The 12,826-nt window shown below is 49.5% G+C and overlaps 1 protein-coding gene across 1 annotated transcript in view; it reads left to right on the top strand.

The window, feature by feature from the left end:
- The first annotated feature begins 446 nt into the window (after window positions 1-446).
- The window catches only part of IFT27 (intraflagellar transport 27), a 22,987-nt gene continuing 10,607 nt past the window's right edge, over window positions 447-12,826 (top strand). The window contains exons 1-4 of the mRNA XM_010860546.1: window positions 447-873; window positions 8,024-8,103; window positions 8,458-8,517; window positions 11,483-11,542. Of these exons, the coding sequence (XP_010858848.1) occupies window positions 840-873; window positions 8,024-8,103; window positions 8,458-8,517; window positions 11,483-11,542 (234 nt within the window). The 5' untranslated portion in view covers window positions 447-839. The remainder of the gene's footprint in view (window positions 874-8,023; window positions 8,104-8,457; window positions 8,518-11,482; window positions 11,543-12,826) is intronic.

Raw genomic sequence — 12,826 nt, 5'->3', positions numbered from 1 at the left:
TGGCTCAAAGCTCGGCCTGAGCAAGCGCACCTCGTCCAGTGCGCCAGCGCCGCTCGTCTCCCGCGCTCGCGATCGGCCCCCTTCATGGGCGAACCCACTTCCAGAAGGGCAGGAGGGTACGGCGATTCACCATTCCTCCCAAAGATAGGCCTAGCCAGCCTCTGACCAATCAGAAAGCTTGTTTTATCGCCGCTTCTGGATATACAAGGTTGGAGCTGCTTTTCCCTGAACTTTCAAGCCGTGAGGGGGCGGGAGGCGGAAATGATTGACATCTTCTGCAATTATTAGTCAAGCGAGATAAACTTGAAGAGCAGTTGCTGCTACGAATTATCTGGCGAGGAAAGGCTGTTAGCCCTGCCCCCTTCTCTCACTGGTCTCCGTGAGCCCTGGGCGGGGGTGGGAGTTTTTGATGGCAGCCAATCGATGGCCAGCAAGGAGGAGGCGGGGGGGGATGAGGAGGCGGGGCAGGCGGGCGGTGGTTGCTCGGACATCACAGCCACAGTGGGGCTGGGGGCCGGAGGATTTCTGGGTCACTGTTCCCGAACCACACTGCCGGGGGCTGGACTGGGTTCGGGAGCCGCATCGCCTCCCTGGGACCTTCCCGGCTGCCTTCTGAAGAACTTGACCCCTTCTGGCGCTCCTCCGCGCCCCACCGGGACCCTAGCGCCAAATACCGCCCCACGGGCTGCCCGAAGGGTCCAGGCCCCATTGTCCCGGTCCCCACTGTGGCCACTGGCCCCTTGAGCGCCAGTTCTCCCTACTCCCCTTCCCAGGCAGGACCACCAACGCCTCCAGCAGCCGCTCTTCTCTTGTCTGGTCCGTGGAGGTGGTTGGTTACCATGGTGAAGCTCGCAGCCAAATGCATCCTGGCAGGTGAGTCTGAAAACTTGCGGGCGAATACAGTGTCCGAAATCCAGAGACTTCATAAATTGTTGAGAGCTTTTGTTCACGTAAATTATCTACCGTCTTTCCCTTTCTCTCTCTCAAAGGCGAGTTAATGCAATTACTGATATAGTAAATTCCATTAGGCATGGGATAATTATCTTCCAGAGCACACTTGTAGCTGCGGCTGGTTTCCTTCGCTGCCTGTCATACTCTGAGACCACCGTTACCAATTGGAGCTGTATTCAAGAGGAGCAGACTGGTTTTTAAAAAAAGCAGGCTAAGCACACCATAAGTGCTTCAACTAAACCATGTGCTGTACTCCAAAGTTAGGCATCAGTGACTTAGGTGGTCCTTACTTACGGGAATTTTTTTCCTTGACCCTATTCTTCTGAAAACAGGGATAGGAGACAGTAATGTCCAGTTGACCAGTGTTTGCAAAAATACCATGTATGTTGTCTTTAAGACCCAAAGTTATGGTTGCTGCCCCATAAGTTTGAGGACATAAATGTTGAATCCCCCAAAAGTGGGTATCTGTTTTGCTGACTGATACATCCCAAGCACCCAGAACATACATCTGGAACATAGGAAGTACTCAGTAAACATTTGTAGAATGAATGCATATGTGGCATGCATATTTATGGTGTTACTGCTCAATGTTACTCCAGGTAACATTTGCCTGGATTATGGACCTGGGACCTCAGAGCACAGATGTACTTTCCTGAGTCCTTGCTACATTGCCAGGCACATATATTTCATTTAACCCTTTCACAGTAGGTAGCACCCTGGAGCGGAGAAGGCGATGGCACCCTACTCCAGTACTCTTGCCTGGAAAATCCCATGGATGGAGGAGCCTGGTGGGCTGCAGTCCATGGGGTCGCTAAGAGTCAGACACGACTCAGCGGCTTCACTTTCACTTTTCACTTTCATGCATTGGAGAAGGAAATGGCAACCCACTCCAGTGTTCTTGCCTGGAGAATCCCAGGGGCAGGGGAGCCTGGTGGGCTGCTGTCTATGGGGTCGCACAGAGTCAGACACGACTGAAGTGACTTAGCAGCAGTAGCAGCAGCACCCTGGAGTAGGGCTTCCCTGGTAGCTCAGCTGGTAAAGAATCTGCCTGCAATGCAGGAGACCCGGGTTCAATCCCTGGGTCGGGAAGATCCCCTGGAGAAGGGAATAGCAACCCACTCCAGTATTCTTCCCTGGAGAATCCCCATGGGCAGAGGAGCCTAGCGGGCTACAGTGCATGAGGTTGCAGAATCTGACACAGCTGAGCAACTAAGCACAGCATGGCACCCTGGGTTAGATGCTGAATTGTTCTGACCTCATTGAGGACTGAGATGAAGTCTGTTGCCCAAGGTCCTAGCCGGATTCCCACCCCCCAGATCTGCTCACCTCCATAATTCTTAACTTGTGTTACTGTTGAAACCTGTGACCTTTCCAGGTTTTTCTGACCAATTCAGGAAAGAAGCAGTGAGAGATTATATAGAGGAAAAGGAGATTATTTTTCTTAAATTCTTCTCTTTCAGACTGAAAGGGGTGGTGTTTGTAATGACTTTTCCAGTTTGGAAGTAAAAGAGTCACACAGAAAGATGACTGATCGAAGTCACTCAGATCATGCTGGAGCAAAAGAAATGAATGGTCTTCAAAAGCAGTGTCTAGTTTCCAGAGCACCAGCAGGGGCAGTATTGTGCAACAAAAATAATTCCACAGATTGGCTGTGTCCTCTTGGACAAAGCACTTCTCTGAGCCTCAGTCTCCTCATGGATAAGATGGAGATGTTTTTCTCTGAAGTTAGATTTTTTTTTTTTAAATGGGCTTCTCTCTCTGACTGTTCTTTCTCCTATTTTTTAAATCAACTTCTATCACGAGGCAACTTACTGAGCATCATCTTTGTGCCTGCGCTGTGCTATACCCTCAGCACAGGTCATCTCAACAGCTCTGTGGGGTCAGGATTATCGTCATTCTCCTCTACAGATGGGGCAGCTGAGGCCAGAGAGGTTGGGGCATTTGCCCTGGGTCACACAGCTGGATTTGGCTGAGCTGGTATCTAGACCCAGGTATATCTGATTTCCAGGGCTTGTTCTTAGCCCCACAGGCTACCATCTCAGGCCTTGATTCTAGACTCCTTGTCCTTTATACTCACACTCTCAAATACTAGTTTTACCTGATTTCATCCATGGCCTTACAAGTTGTTCCTAAACTCCAACCTAGCCCTCAATCTGTAGCCTCCTTTTGAGGCCTTAAGAATATCTATCTCATCTTGGAAGTTTCCAGGGACAACAGACCTCGGTGCAGTGAATCGCTATGCACAGCCCATCTCCACCCCACCCCCACCACACGCACCTCCTCCCGCACTGACCAGTTGTTTAAATGGAGTCAATCTACGTCTGTTCTCTCACAGAACTAGCTACCAAAGGTCCTGATGACTCAATTCAAGTGCTTATTCAGTCCTCGTATTTATTGAGCACCTACTATGTGTAAGTCACCACACAAGGTGCACTGGGAATCCCAGGATGAACCCAGCCCACTCCCACACTGAAGGAAGCCCTGGATTGCACACAAACACTTATAACGCAGCAAATACCCTTTGTGTGCCAGCTCCCAGAGGCATACCTCAAGGCACGGCTGCTAATTGTGCTGCCTCAGACGAAGAGAGAAAGCAACACTTAACATTTATCTGTGTTTTATGTGCTTCCAGATCACTTAAATATTACTTAATATATGTCAGGCACTGTAGATGTTAACTCCTTAAATCCTCATAATGATTCTCTGAGATGGATATTGTTATTCCCCATTTTGGAGATGTAGCAACTGAGGCCCAGAGAGATTACAGAACCAAGGTCACACAGCTCATAAGCCTTGGAGCTGGAATCTGTGCCCTGAGTACCATGTACTTAGTGCCTCCTGACAGACATGGGGGTGATAATTGTGCCTCCCTGGAAGGTTGCTCTGACAAGTCTCATGCCACCAGCAGTGAGCCACAGTAGCCAGGCAGGTAAAGACAGGACCGAGGGATGACCTTCAGAGGCTGGTCATCAGAAGGACATTCTTTGAGCTTTGCCTGGCAGAAAATTGAGCGGGATTAGGATTTGTATTAGAGAGACCTAGAAGAAGATTTTCTTCGAGGAATTTTCATGGAGTAAGAGAATAGGAGGGTAGAGCCCAGATCTTGTGTAAGGGATAGTCGGAGACAGGGTTGGAAGGTGGAGAAGGGTACACAGTGGAAAGCATCTTTGGACAGGCTCTGTGAGCACATCACCAGGGGAAAGCTCTGCTTTATGAAGGCCTGTCTGTTGATGCCAAACTCAGGGTGAAAGAAAAGCAGCAAGAAAAAACAAAAAGGAAATAGGGCCAACTGGGAAGTTTTTGCAGTCCAGATCTAGTCAAGAAAACAGAAGATACATTAGGCATTTCAGCAGAGAGGTTTTAATGTATGGAATTGGTTCATCGGGTGTCAGAGACTGAAAAACCCAGGAGACAACATTGTCATGACACTGAAGGGGTAGGTAGAGATCAGCGTTGTCAGAAACTTAAAGAAGAACCTCCCCCACCCCCCGAGCCAGGATCCAGATTTCCAAGGAGGGGACACTGCCCAGCTGGGGTGGTACCCAGTGTGTGATGTCAGCACTTGTCATAGATCACTAGGACCCATTGCCCACTAGCCGGGAGCTCAGTCCTGGGTTTAGGGAAAGACAAGTCCAGCCCGTCCCAAGGGGCTTTGTCTTAAGATCACTTCTATTACTGAGTGCTGCATGACGTAGGGTCCAGGCAAAAGCTGAAACTGCACTCAGTGTCTAGATAGTGAGGATTTAGCATGGGATGTTCATTAAACACCTACTGGAGGGCGGGGAAGACAAATGGGAACAGCGAGGCAGCACAGAGGAACTGCAGGAAGGAGCCTCACCCCAGGGCTGCAGGAACAGAGGGAAGATGGCTGGGTATCAGAACCCCGAAGCTCAGAAGGGCCTTGGAATTGAGCTGCAGATCTCTGAGAAGGGGACCCTACCCACCGATGCTAATGTCTCTGAGGGGGTGTACTCAGGCCAGCCCAGAAGTGCAGAACCACAAACAACACAACTGAGGCAGCAGCCGACCTCTGCTGCTGGGGTGAAGGCCATCACTAGGAGACTGCTAAGAGAAACTGCAAAAGAGGAGAAGGAGCAAGTCCCTCTTCCTACCCCCGACCAGCCTTCCACATTGGAAGAGTTCTTGAACTCACATTGGCAGAGCCTGACAGGAAGCCCCTGAGTGTGACAGGAAGCCCCTGGGAGACAGAGAAATGTGAGTGCGGAGCCCCAGCCCCCAGCATCACAAGGCAGACCACGGATGGGTGAGTTTGGGGCTGAGACAAGAGACCCAGTTGAAGTTCAAGGTAACTAGGGCAGTGTCAGCCCTGACAACAAAGGAAATTCGGGCTGGAGACCCAGTGAAGGATGTAAGGAATAAAGAGGAGCTGCCTGGGCGTGGGAGGAAGGAGGTGAAGACTTCAGAGGCGACTGGGGGTGAAGTCTAGGGACAGTGAGAGTGAATGGTGAACAGAACAATGAGACGGGGGCAGGACCACTCTGGCCCCAGTGTGGCTGTGGACACACTTGAGACTGGGTGAAGGCCCCGCGTTGCAGTGAAGACACCCGCAGGTTGTTGGAAATGCAAAGCTTGGGAGATGGATTGTGGCACGTGAAGTAACAGCAAAGGTAGCAAGAGTAAATGGGACAGAGTGGATGGGGACTAAGGACGGATGCACAAGAATGTCCACATGGGGGAGGGGGAGGAGCAGCGGGAAGACCAAGCCAGTGCAGGCTCACCAGGGCCAGAGGGCCGCTCTGACCCTGGTGGAGGAGGAGGGATGCTCCTTCACGCTGACATCTTTCAGAGACGTTAAGGAGCATGAGGACTGAGGGAAAACCACTGAACTTGGCAATTATGAGGTCACAGGTGACCTTGCAGATGGCACCCTCTCCATCAAGCAGTGCACCCGTCGTCCCCTGTCCCCACCGTCACCCCTGGATTCAGCTTCCTCCAGGGAAGTCCTCCCTGCTGACAAAAGCCCTCATCAGCTTCTCTCCTCCCTGCGCCCTCAGACACCTTGGTTCTCAGCTTGCATTATTTGAACTTGCACTTGTCATCTTGTTGCTCTGCAAACGTGTTTATCGGCTGGCTCCCCTTGCTGCTCATGCTCAGATCCTTCCTTAGCCGACACTGGAGGTTTTCCAGAAGTATGGGGAACTCTGACTGACAGTTGGAAGCAAGATATATGAAATTAACCAGAACAAATCTGTGGGGAATTTCACAAGCGGGAGGAGTCAATTTCCAACTGGATGCAGAAACAAAATTGAAGTTGGGAGGGTGGATACAGTCATCTCCTGAAAGGCTGCAGGGATGAGGACCCGCAAGGGCAGTTTAGAAATGGGCCAGAAGGGTCCCTGAGCTCTAGGAGAGGGGTGGACTGGCAGAAAGAGTATGCTACTGGAATCCTAGGCAGATTACTTAGCTCTCTGAGTTTCAGTATCTTCATCTGTCAAGTAAGGGGCCTGGGAAGGAGTGAATGAGTTTGTATCAATGCATCCATAATGGAGGCTCAACCCATGTTGGTTCCCTTCTAAGAAGTGGTAGCAGATAGAAAAGCAAGACCTTACTAGCTCATTCAGACCCAGAGAAGTCAACGTGAAAGGAAATGTCACAAGTAGTCAAGTAGTTGTCTCACATGAGGTGACAGAAGTCAAAACTGAAAAGTGAACAGAGCAGCAGGCTATCCAGGAGTCAAGTAAAAGGAACGTTGAGCCACCCATGATGTGGATTAAGGTGAGGATATGACATCAAAGGATGCAACTAAGAAGGCTGTGAGCTTGATGGCAATTTTGCTGAGGATCAAAGGGGTGAGAAAGCAGGAGACAGGTGTTCCGCCAAGGTGCTGGGTGATGGAGGGAGAGTCAGTGTGAAGCTCAATGTGGAAAAGATCTTGCAAATGAAAACAGCGTGGTATCAAAGGAGGCCACGCAGAGCCACCAGTGGGGGTGTTGGGAGGGCACAGGGGAGTGAAGGATGAGCCCTGAGAGTCTCTAGCACCCCTGGGGGCCCGGGAGGAACTCCAGAACAAATTGCCCCTGCCACCTTGTGGAAGGTCCAGGTCTCAGACTTGAAAATGTGACATTAACTTTTAGTTTGGAGGTACCAATTTATGGGGCTGTCCACTGACAAAGTTGAGGAGATGGACCCGGTAGGTATAAGATAGACTTAGAGGAACCAGTGGCTGTTGCCAGAGGAACCAGTGGCTGTTGCCAGTAGACTTGGAGGAGAGGCCCTGGGAAGATGGGTCCACAGTGGTTGCAAATGGGTACCAGGAGGTGGAAGTGGAAAATGTCCTTTGGAAATGGGTTTCAGGTGGCACATGTAGTCCCTGACTCTCTGTCATAAATATGGTCCCACCTAACTCTCACCCCCTCTGCCCCTCAGTAATTCTGCAGGATTCTAAGGATGAATGCTCTAGCTCAAAGTGGTTTAGTCACCTGAACCCGTAAGTCTGTGCCTGGTCATACCTCCTTGCCTTCAAGTGTGTTAAGTCACTTCAGTTGTGTCCAACTCTTTGTGACCCTTTGGACTGTAGCCCACTAGGCTCCTCTGTCCATGGGATTCTCCAGGCAAGAATACTGGAGAGGGTTGCCATGCCCTTCTCCAGGGAATCTTCCTGACCCAGGGATTGAACCCATGTCTGTTACATCTCCTGCATTGGCAGGTGGGTTCTTTACCAGTAGCGCCACCTGGGAAGCTTTTTACCTTCAAGACTTCAAAGTAAATTCAAGTTTGTAAGGAACAGGTTTTCCCCATCAGGTATGTTTCAGTGGAAGAGTCTCAGTTCTGTTTCCAGTGCTCAGAAGCTCTCCTTCGACTCTGTTACCTTCTGGGTCCGTTTTTGCAGATGAAAGGATTAGCCCGGAAGAAATGAGGCTGGTTTGGAAAATGGGTCTCACAGACCCATTGCCCTGCCAGCAACCCCAGGGCAATTTCCCATGAGAATCAGGCACGTTTTCTCTGAGAACTCATTGAAGTTTTTCGGTTTCCAGACTAAGTTTCTGGAGTGGGAGATCCTTGAGTCAAATCAGCGTGAAAGCAGTGTTTTTCTTCTACTCTGACCTCACAGGAGACCCCACCGTGGGCAAGACCGCCCTGGCACAGCTCTTCCGCAGCGACGGGGCCCATTTCCAGAAGAACTACACCCTGGTGAGATGTGGGTGTCTTAGGCCTGGCAGAGGCTTAAAGAGAAGTGATCAGATAACCCTAAGGGAGTGACTTTCCCAGTGTCCTTAAGAAACCCTCAGAGACCTGACGAATGGCCACAAGCCACAGGGTGTAGAGCCGTATGGAGCAGACTAGCCTGTGGTCAGCTGGTCACCACATACAGCTTGCTCGTGGGCAGGGGGTTGGACGAGACTAGGTCCTCTCTGACTTATGCACAAGAAGTGAGCCCAGAACACACACCGGAGCCAGGGACACGCCTCCCAGGGTGGGGTGCTCTTCCTGACAACACACCCCGTGGGGCCCCCTGACGTGTGTGTTCTTCCTTTTCCTCCGCAGACAACAGGGGTGGATCTGGTGGTGAAAACAGTGCCAGTCCCTGACACGGGGGACAGTGTGGTGAGTGGTCCCCTTGCTCCCCCCGAGGGAGCTCAGTGCTGCCCCAGCTCTGCCTGCGGACTCCGGGGGTCACTGTCCTCCACTCTGGGAGAGAAGCAGCGCTATCCCTGGGGAACAGTGATTTCCTAGCTCTCACCTTCTGGGGGAAGGACTTCAGTGGAGAGACATAGGGCAGCTTTTTTTTTTTTATTTAATTGGATGTAGTTGATAAAGTTGTATTCGTTTCAGGTGTACAGCAAAGTGAATCAGATATATATATATATATACACACACACACACATATATCTCAGTAGTTGCTCAGTTGTGTCCAAGTCTTTGCGACCCCATGGACTGTAGCCCTCCAGGCTCCTCTGTCCTTGGAATTCTTCAGGCAGGAATACTGGAGTGGGTTGCCATGCCCTTCTCCAAGGGATCTTCCTAACCCAGGGATCAAACCCAGGTCTCCTGCATTGCAGGCAGATTCTTTACCATCTGAGCCACCAGGGAAGCCCCCATATATATATGCGCGTGTGTGTGTGTGTTATATATATATACTCTTTCAGATTATTTTCCCAATGGGCCATTACAGACTATTGAGTGGAGTTCTCTGTGCTATACAGTAGGTCCTTATTAGTTATCTGTTTTATATATAGTAGTGTATATGTGTCAATCCCAATCTCCCAATTTATCCCTCCCCCTGCCTGCCCCCTGGTAGCCATAAATTTGTTTTCTATATCTGTAACTTGATTTCTGTTTTGAGGATAAGTTCATTTGTACCCATTTTTTATAATCCACATTTAAGCAATATCATATGGTATTTGTCTTTGACATAGAACAGTTTTAAGTAGCAATAGTTTTATTAAGCAAAACAAGAGTATCCTCTTGAGAAAGAACAGGTTGTTTGGAAATCAGAAGCAGCCCCTCAGTGGTGTACAGTTGGGGTCTTTAGAGTGGTGGTCCCTCCCTATGCCCTGCATCATCTGACTGACAAGTTGATTGACAGCTTTAGGTTCTAAGAATTTTTCTCCTCATGCACGGTCACCCATAAGCACCCAAGTGTAACCCACAGCAGGGGAGGGGGCGGAAAGTGCAGTGCTAATTTATTACAAATACAGCATAATGAACCCCTGGTTACTTTGAGTCACCATTTAGGTCTTGGTGTGCCTGTGCCAACCTGTGCTGGAGGTTTCATCTTGCTTAGTTTTGCTAAGGCTGGAAATTTCGCAGTAGTCCTTGACTAGGAGAGGTGGTCAAGGACTAGGAGAAGAAGGATCTCTGGGCATGCTCTGGTCACCAGTGTCCAGGTGGGAGAAGGAAAGAGGATCATGTCCAGGATGGAGCAGGACCTGCTCACATCTGACTAGCTACCCAGTAGTGCCAGGACTTGGTCTAGACCTGTCTGAGCATTTGGGAACAGAATGAGAGGGACATGGGAAGCACTGTAGGGAAGGGATGAAGAAGAGGAGGTGAGGCCAACAATTGCCAAAAGAAAAGAAGACTAGGAGCTCAGAGGTACATATTTCAGCTGTGACATTGCCATGGCCAGGTTCCCTCCTGAAACAGTTAATTGTTGTTGTTCAGTCACCCAGTCCTGTCCAACTCTTTGCAACCCCATGGACTGCAGCATGTCAGGCTTCCCTGTCCTTCACTATCTCCCGGAGTTTGCTCAAACTCATGTCCATTGAGTTAACAACCAGGACCTAATTATATGACTGTCTCTACCACACCATAGTTTTGTAATGATTTAAAGAAAAGAATAAAGCAATATCCTGATTTTCAGTTAGCAAAAGTGAGGGGATATTTTGTAACAGTATTTGGTGACTTGGGCTGCCATATATTACGTTATTAATAAATAGAAGTCTATATTCAGTTAGTAAAATCTATAGAGAAAAAGAAGAGGAAGTGAGAAAGACTGGACTCTGGACCTCACCCTTAGAACTTCCTGAGTATCAAAGTTCCTAACCCACATCTCTCTGTGGTAAAGCTCAACCCTTGAAATTGAATTCCAAGCTGTTACGTTTGCCTGTGGGCTTCCCTGGTGGCTCAGTGCTAAAGAATCAGCCTGCCAATGTAGAAGATCCCTGGGTCAGAAATATCCCCTGGAGAAGGAAATGGCAACCCCCTCCAGTATTCTTGCCTGGGGAATCCCATGGACAGAGGAGCCTGGCGGGCTACAGTCCGTGGGGTCACAGAAGAGTCAGACACGACTTAGCAACCAAACAATAATGTTTGCATGTACTTTCCTGGAGAGAAGGTTTAAGAATCGCCAGATTGTCAAAGCAGTCCATGAGCAAAAAGCAATTTTAAGTACCCGAGATGCAGTGAGAAGGGATAAAATGAACGCAGCTATCGCCAATGTGCAAAGCAGAGGATGCTGCTGACCTTCAGACAGCGTGTGCTGGTCACCAGAGCCAGTGGGAAATTACAGGGACACTGGGGGAGACTTCCTGGATGGCAGCAACGGGGAGGGGCTCTCACCTGTGCCGGCGAAGGTTGGGACACGGGCAGGAAGGGTCATCCTGAGCCCTCTGCCAGCATCAAGCCTCAGCTGTCCAGAACCCTGACAGACTGTCCTACTTTAAATGCCTTCCCCAGGCCTCCTCCGTGACCTCCTTTAAACAGGATCGTTTTTCAAGATTTGAAAATCAATTTGGTTAACAAAGTGCAGAATGACCTTTCGGAAACCAGAGCACTTGTCAGCCTGTTTAGCATTCTGTTCTGCCAGGTGGGGAGTCAGCTTGTTCCTGGTATTTTTGCACTCAGGGTTAGAAGAGGTGAGACGCCACCCAGAAGGGGCTGCTTGGGGTGGGAAACAATTGTACCTGAGTTCGTTCCTCTTCTCATCCTCTTCTGCCTGCAGAGGACAAGAGATAAATGTATGTGCACATGTGCATGCATGGATCACCCTGAAGGTAAGCAGGAGTCCTATCCACGTGTGCAGCCAGGGGTTTCCTCAACTTTCTGAGACCTGCCTTTCTGATTCCAGGAACTCTTCATTTTTGACTCGGCCGGCAAAGAGCTGTTTTCTGAAATGCTGGATAAACTGGCAAGTATCAGTCTTTTTTCTAACCTCCGCCTCCCTCCAAAGATTTGCCCCTTAACAATGCCACTGCACTCCAGTCGCCAGGAAAGGTGACCGTGGCAACACTCTTTAAGGGTCATTCCTCCCAACCTTGGGGCTTGTGGCCCCTTGGCAGGTAAAGCAGCTTTTGCATGTGATTTGTGATTGCCCTTCCCCCCAACTCTGGACTAGCTGGGCTCCCAATGTGCCAGAGTACCCTCCGACTTGGTGACCCTCTTCTCTTAGGCAACCACCTCCTACGGATGTTTTTTTCAGTCCTCCTCCTGCACTAGTAGTAAAGAACCTGCCTGCCAATGCAGGAGACTTGAGAGACTCAGGTTCGATCCCTGGCTGGGGAAGATCCCCTGGAGGAGGGCACGGCAACCCACTACAATATTCTTGCCTGGAGAATCCCATGGACAGAGGAGCCTGGCATATAGTCTATGGGGTCACAGATTCGGACATGACTGAAGCAGCTTAGCATGCATGCTACCTCCTAGGCCTGGAGCAAAGATTTCCTTCCCCACTAGGGGGTGCCCTCGAGGTCCCATAGCCTGACTCCCCTTCCAGTTCAGTTCAGTTCATTCAGTCATGTCCGACTCTTTACAACCCCATGGACTGCAGCACACCAAGCCTCCCTGTCCATCGCCAACTCCCAGAGTTTACCCAAACTCATGTCTATCGAGTCGGTGATGCCATCCAACCATCTCATCCTCTGTCATCCCCTTCTCCTCCAGTCTTCAGTCTTTCCCAGCATCAGGGTCTTTTCAAATGAGTCAGTTCTTCACATCAGATGACCAAAGTATTGGAGTTTCAGCTTCAGCATCAATCCTTCCAATGAATATTCAGGACTGATTTCATTTAGAAGGGACTGATTGGATCTCCTTGCAGTCCAAGGGACTCTCAACAGTCTTCTCCAACACCACAGTTCAAAAGCATCAATTCTTCAGCACTCAACTTTCCTTATAGTCCAACTCTCACATCCATACATGACCACTGGAAAAACCATAGCTTTGAATAGACAGAACTTTGTTGGCAAAGTAATGTCTCTGCTTTTTAATATGCTGTAGGTTGGTCATAACTTTTCTTCCAAGGAGTAAGTGTCTTTTAATTTCATGGCTATAGTCACTGTCTACAGTGATTTTGGAGTCCAAAAAAATAAAGTCTGTCACGGTTTCCATTGTTTCCCTGTCTATTTGCCATGAAGTGATGGGACCAGATGCCATGATCTTCATTTTCTGAATGTTGAGTTTTAAGCCAACTTTTTCA

This window comes from Bison bison, unplaced genomic scaffold (genome assembly GCF_000754665.1).
Source record: "Bison bison bison isolate TAMUID 2011002044 unplaced genomic scaffold, Bison_UMD1.0 scf7180017864468, whole genome shotgun sequence".
Classification (NCBI taxonomy): domain Eukaryota; kingdom Metazoa; phylum Chordata; class Mammalia; order Artiodactyla; family Bovidae; genus Bison; species Bison bison.
The sequence above is the reverse complement of the archived record's forward strand: the minus strand, read 5'-3'. Positions and strand labels throughout refer to the sequence as shown.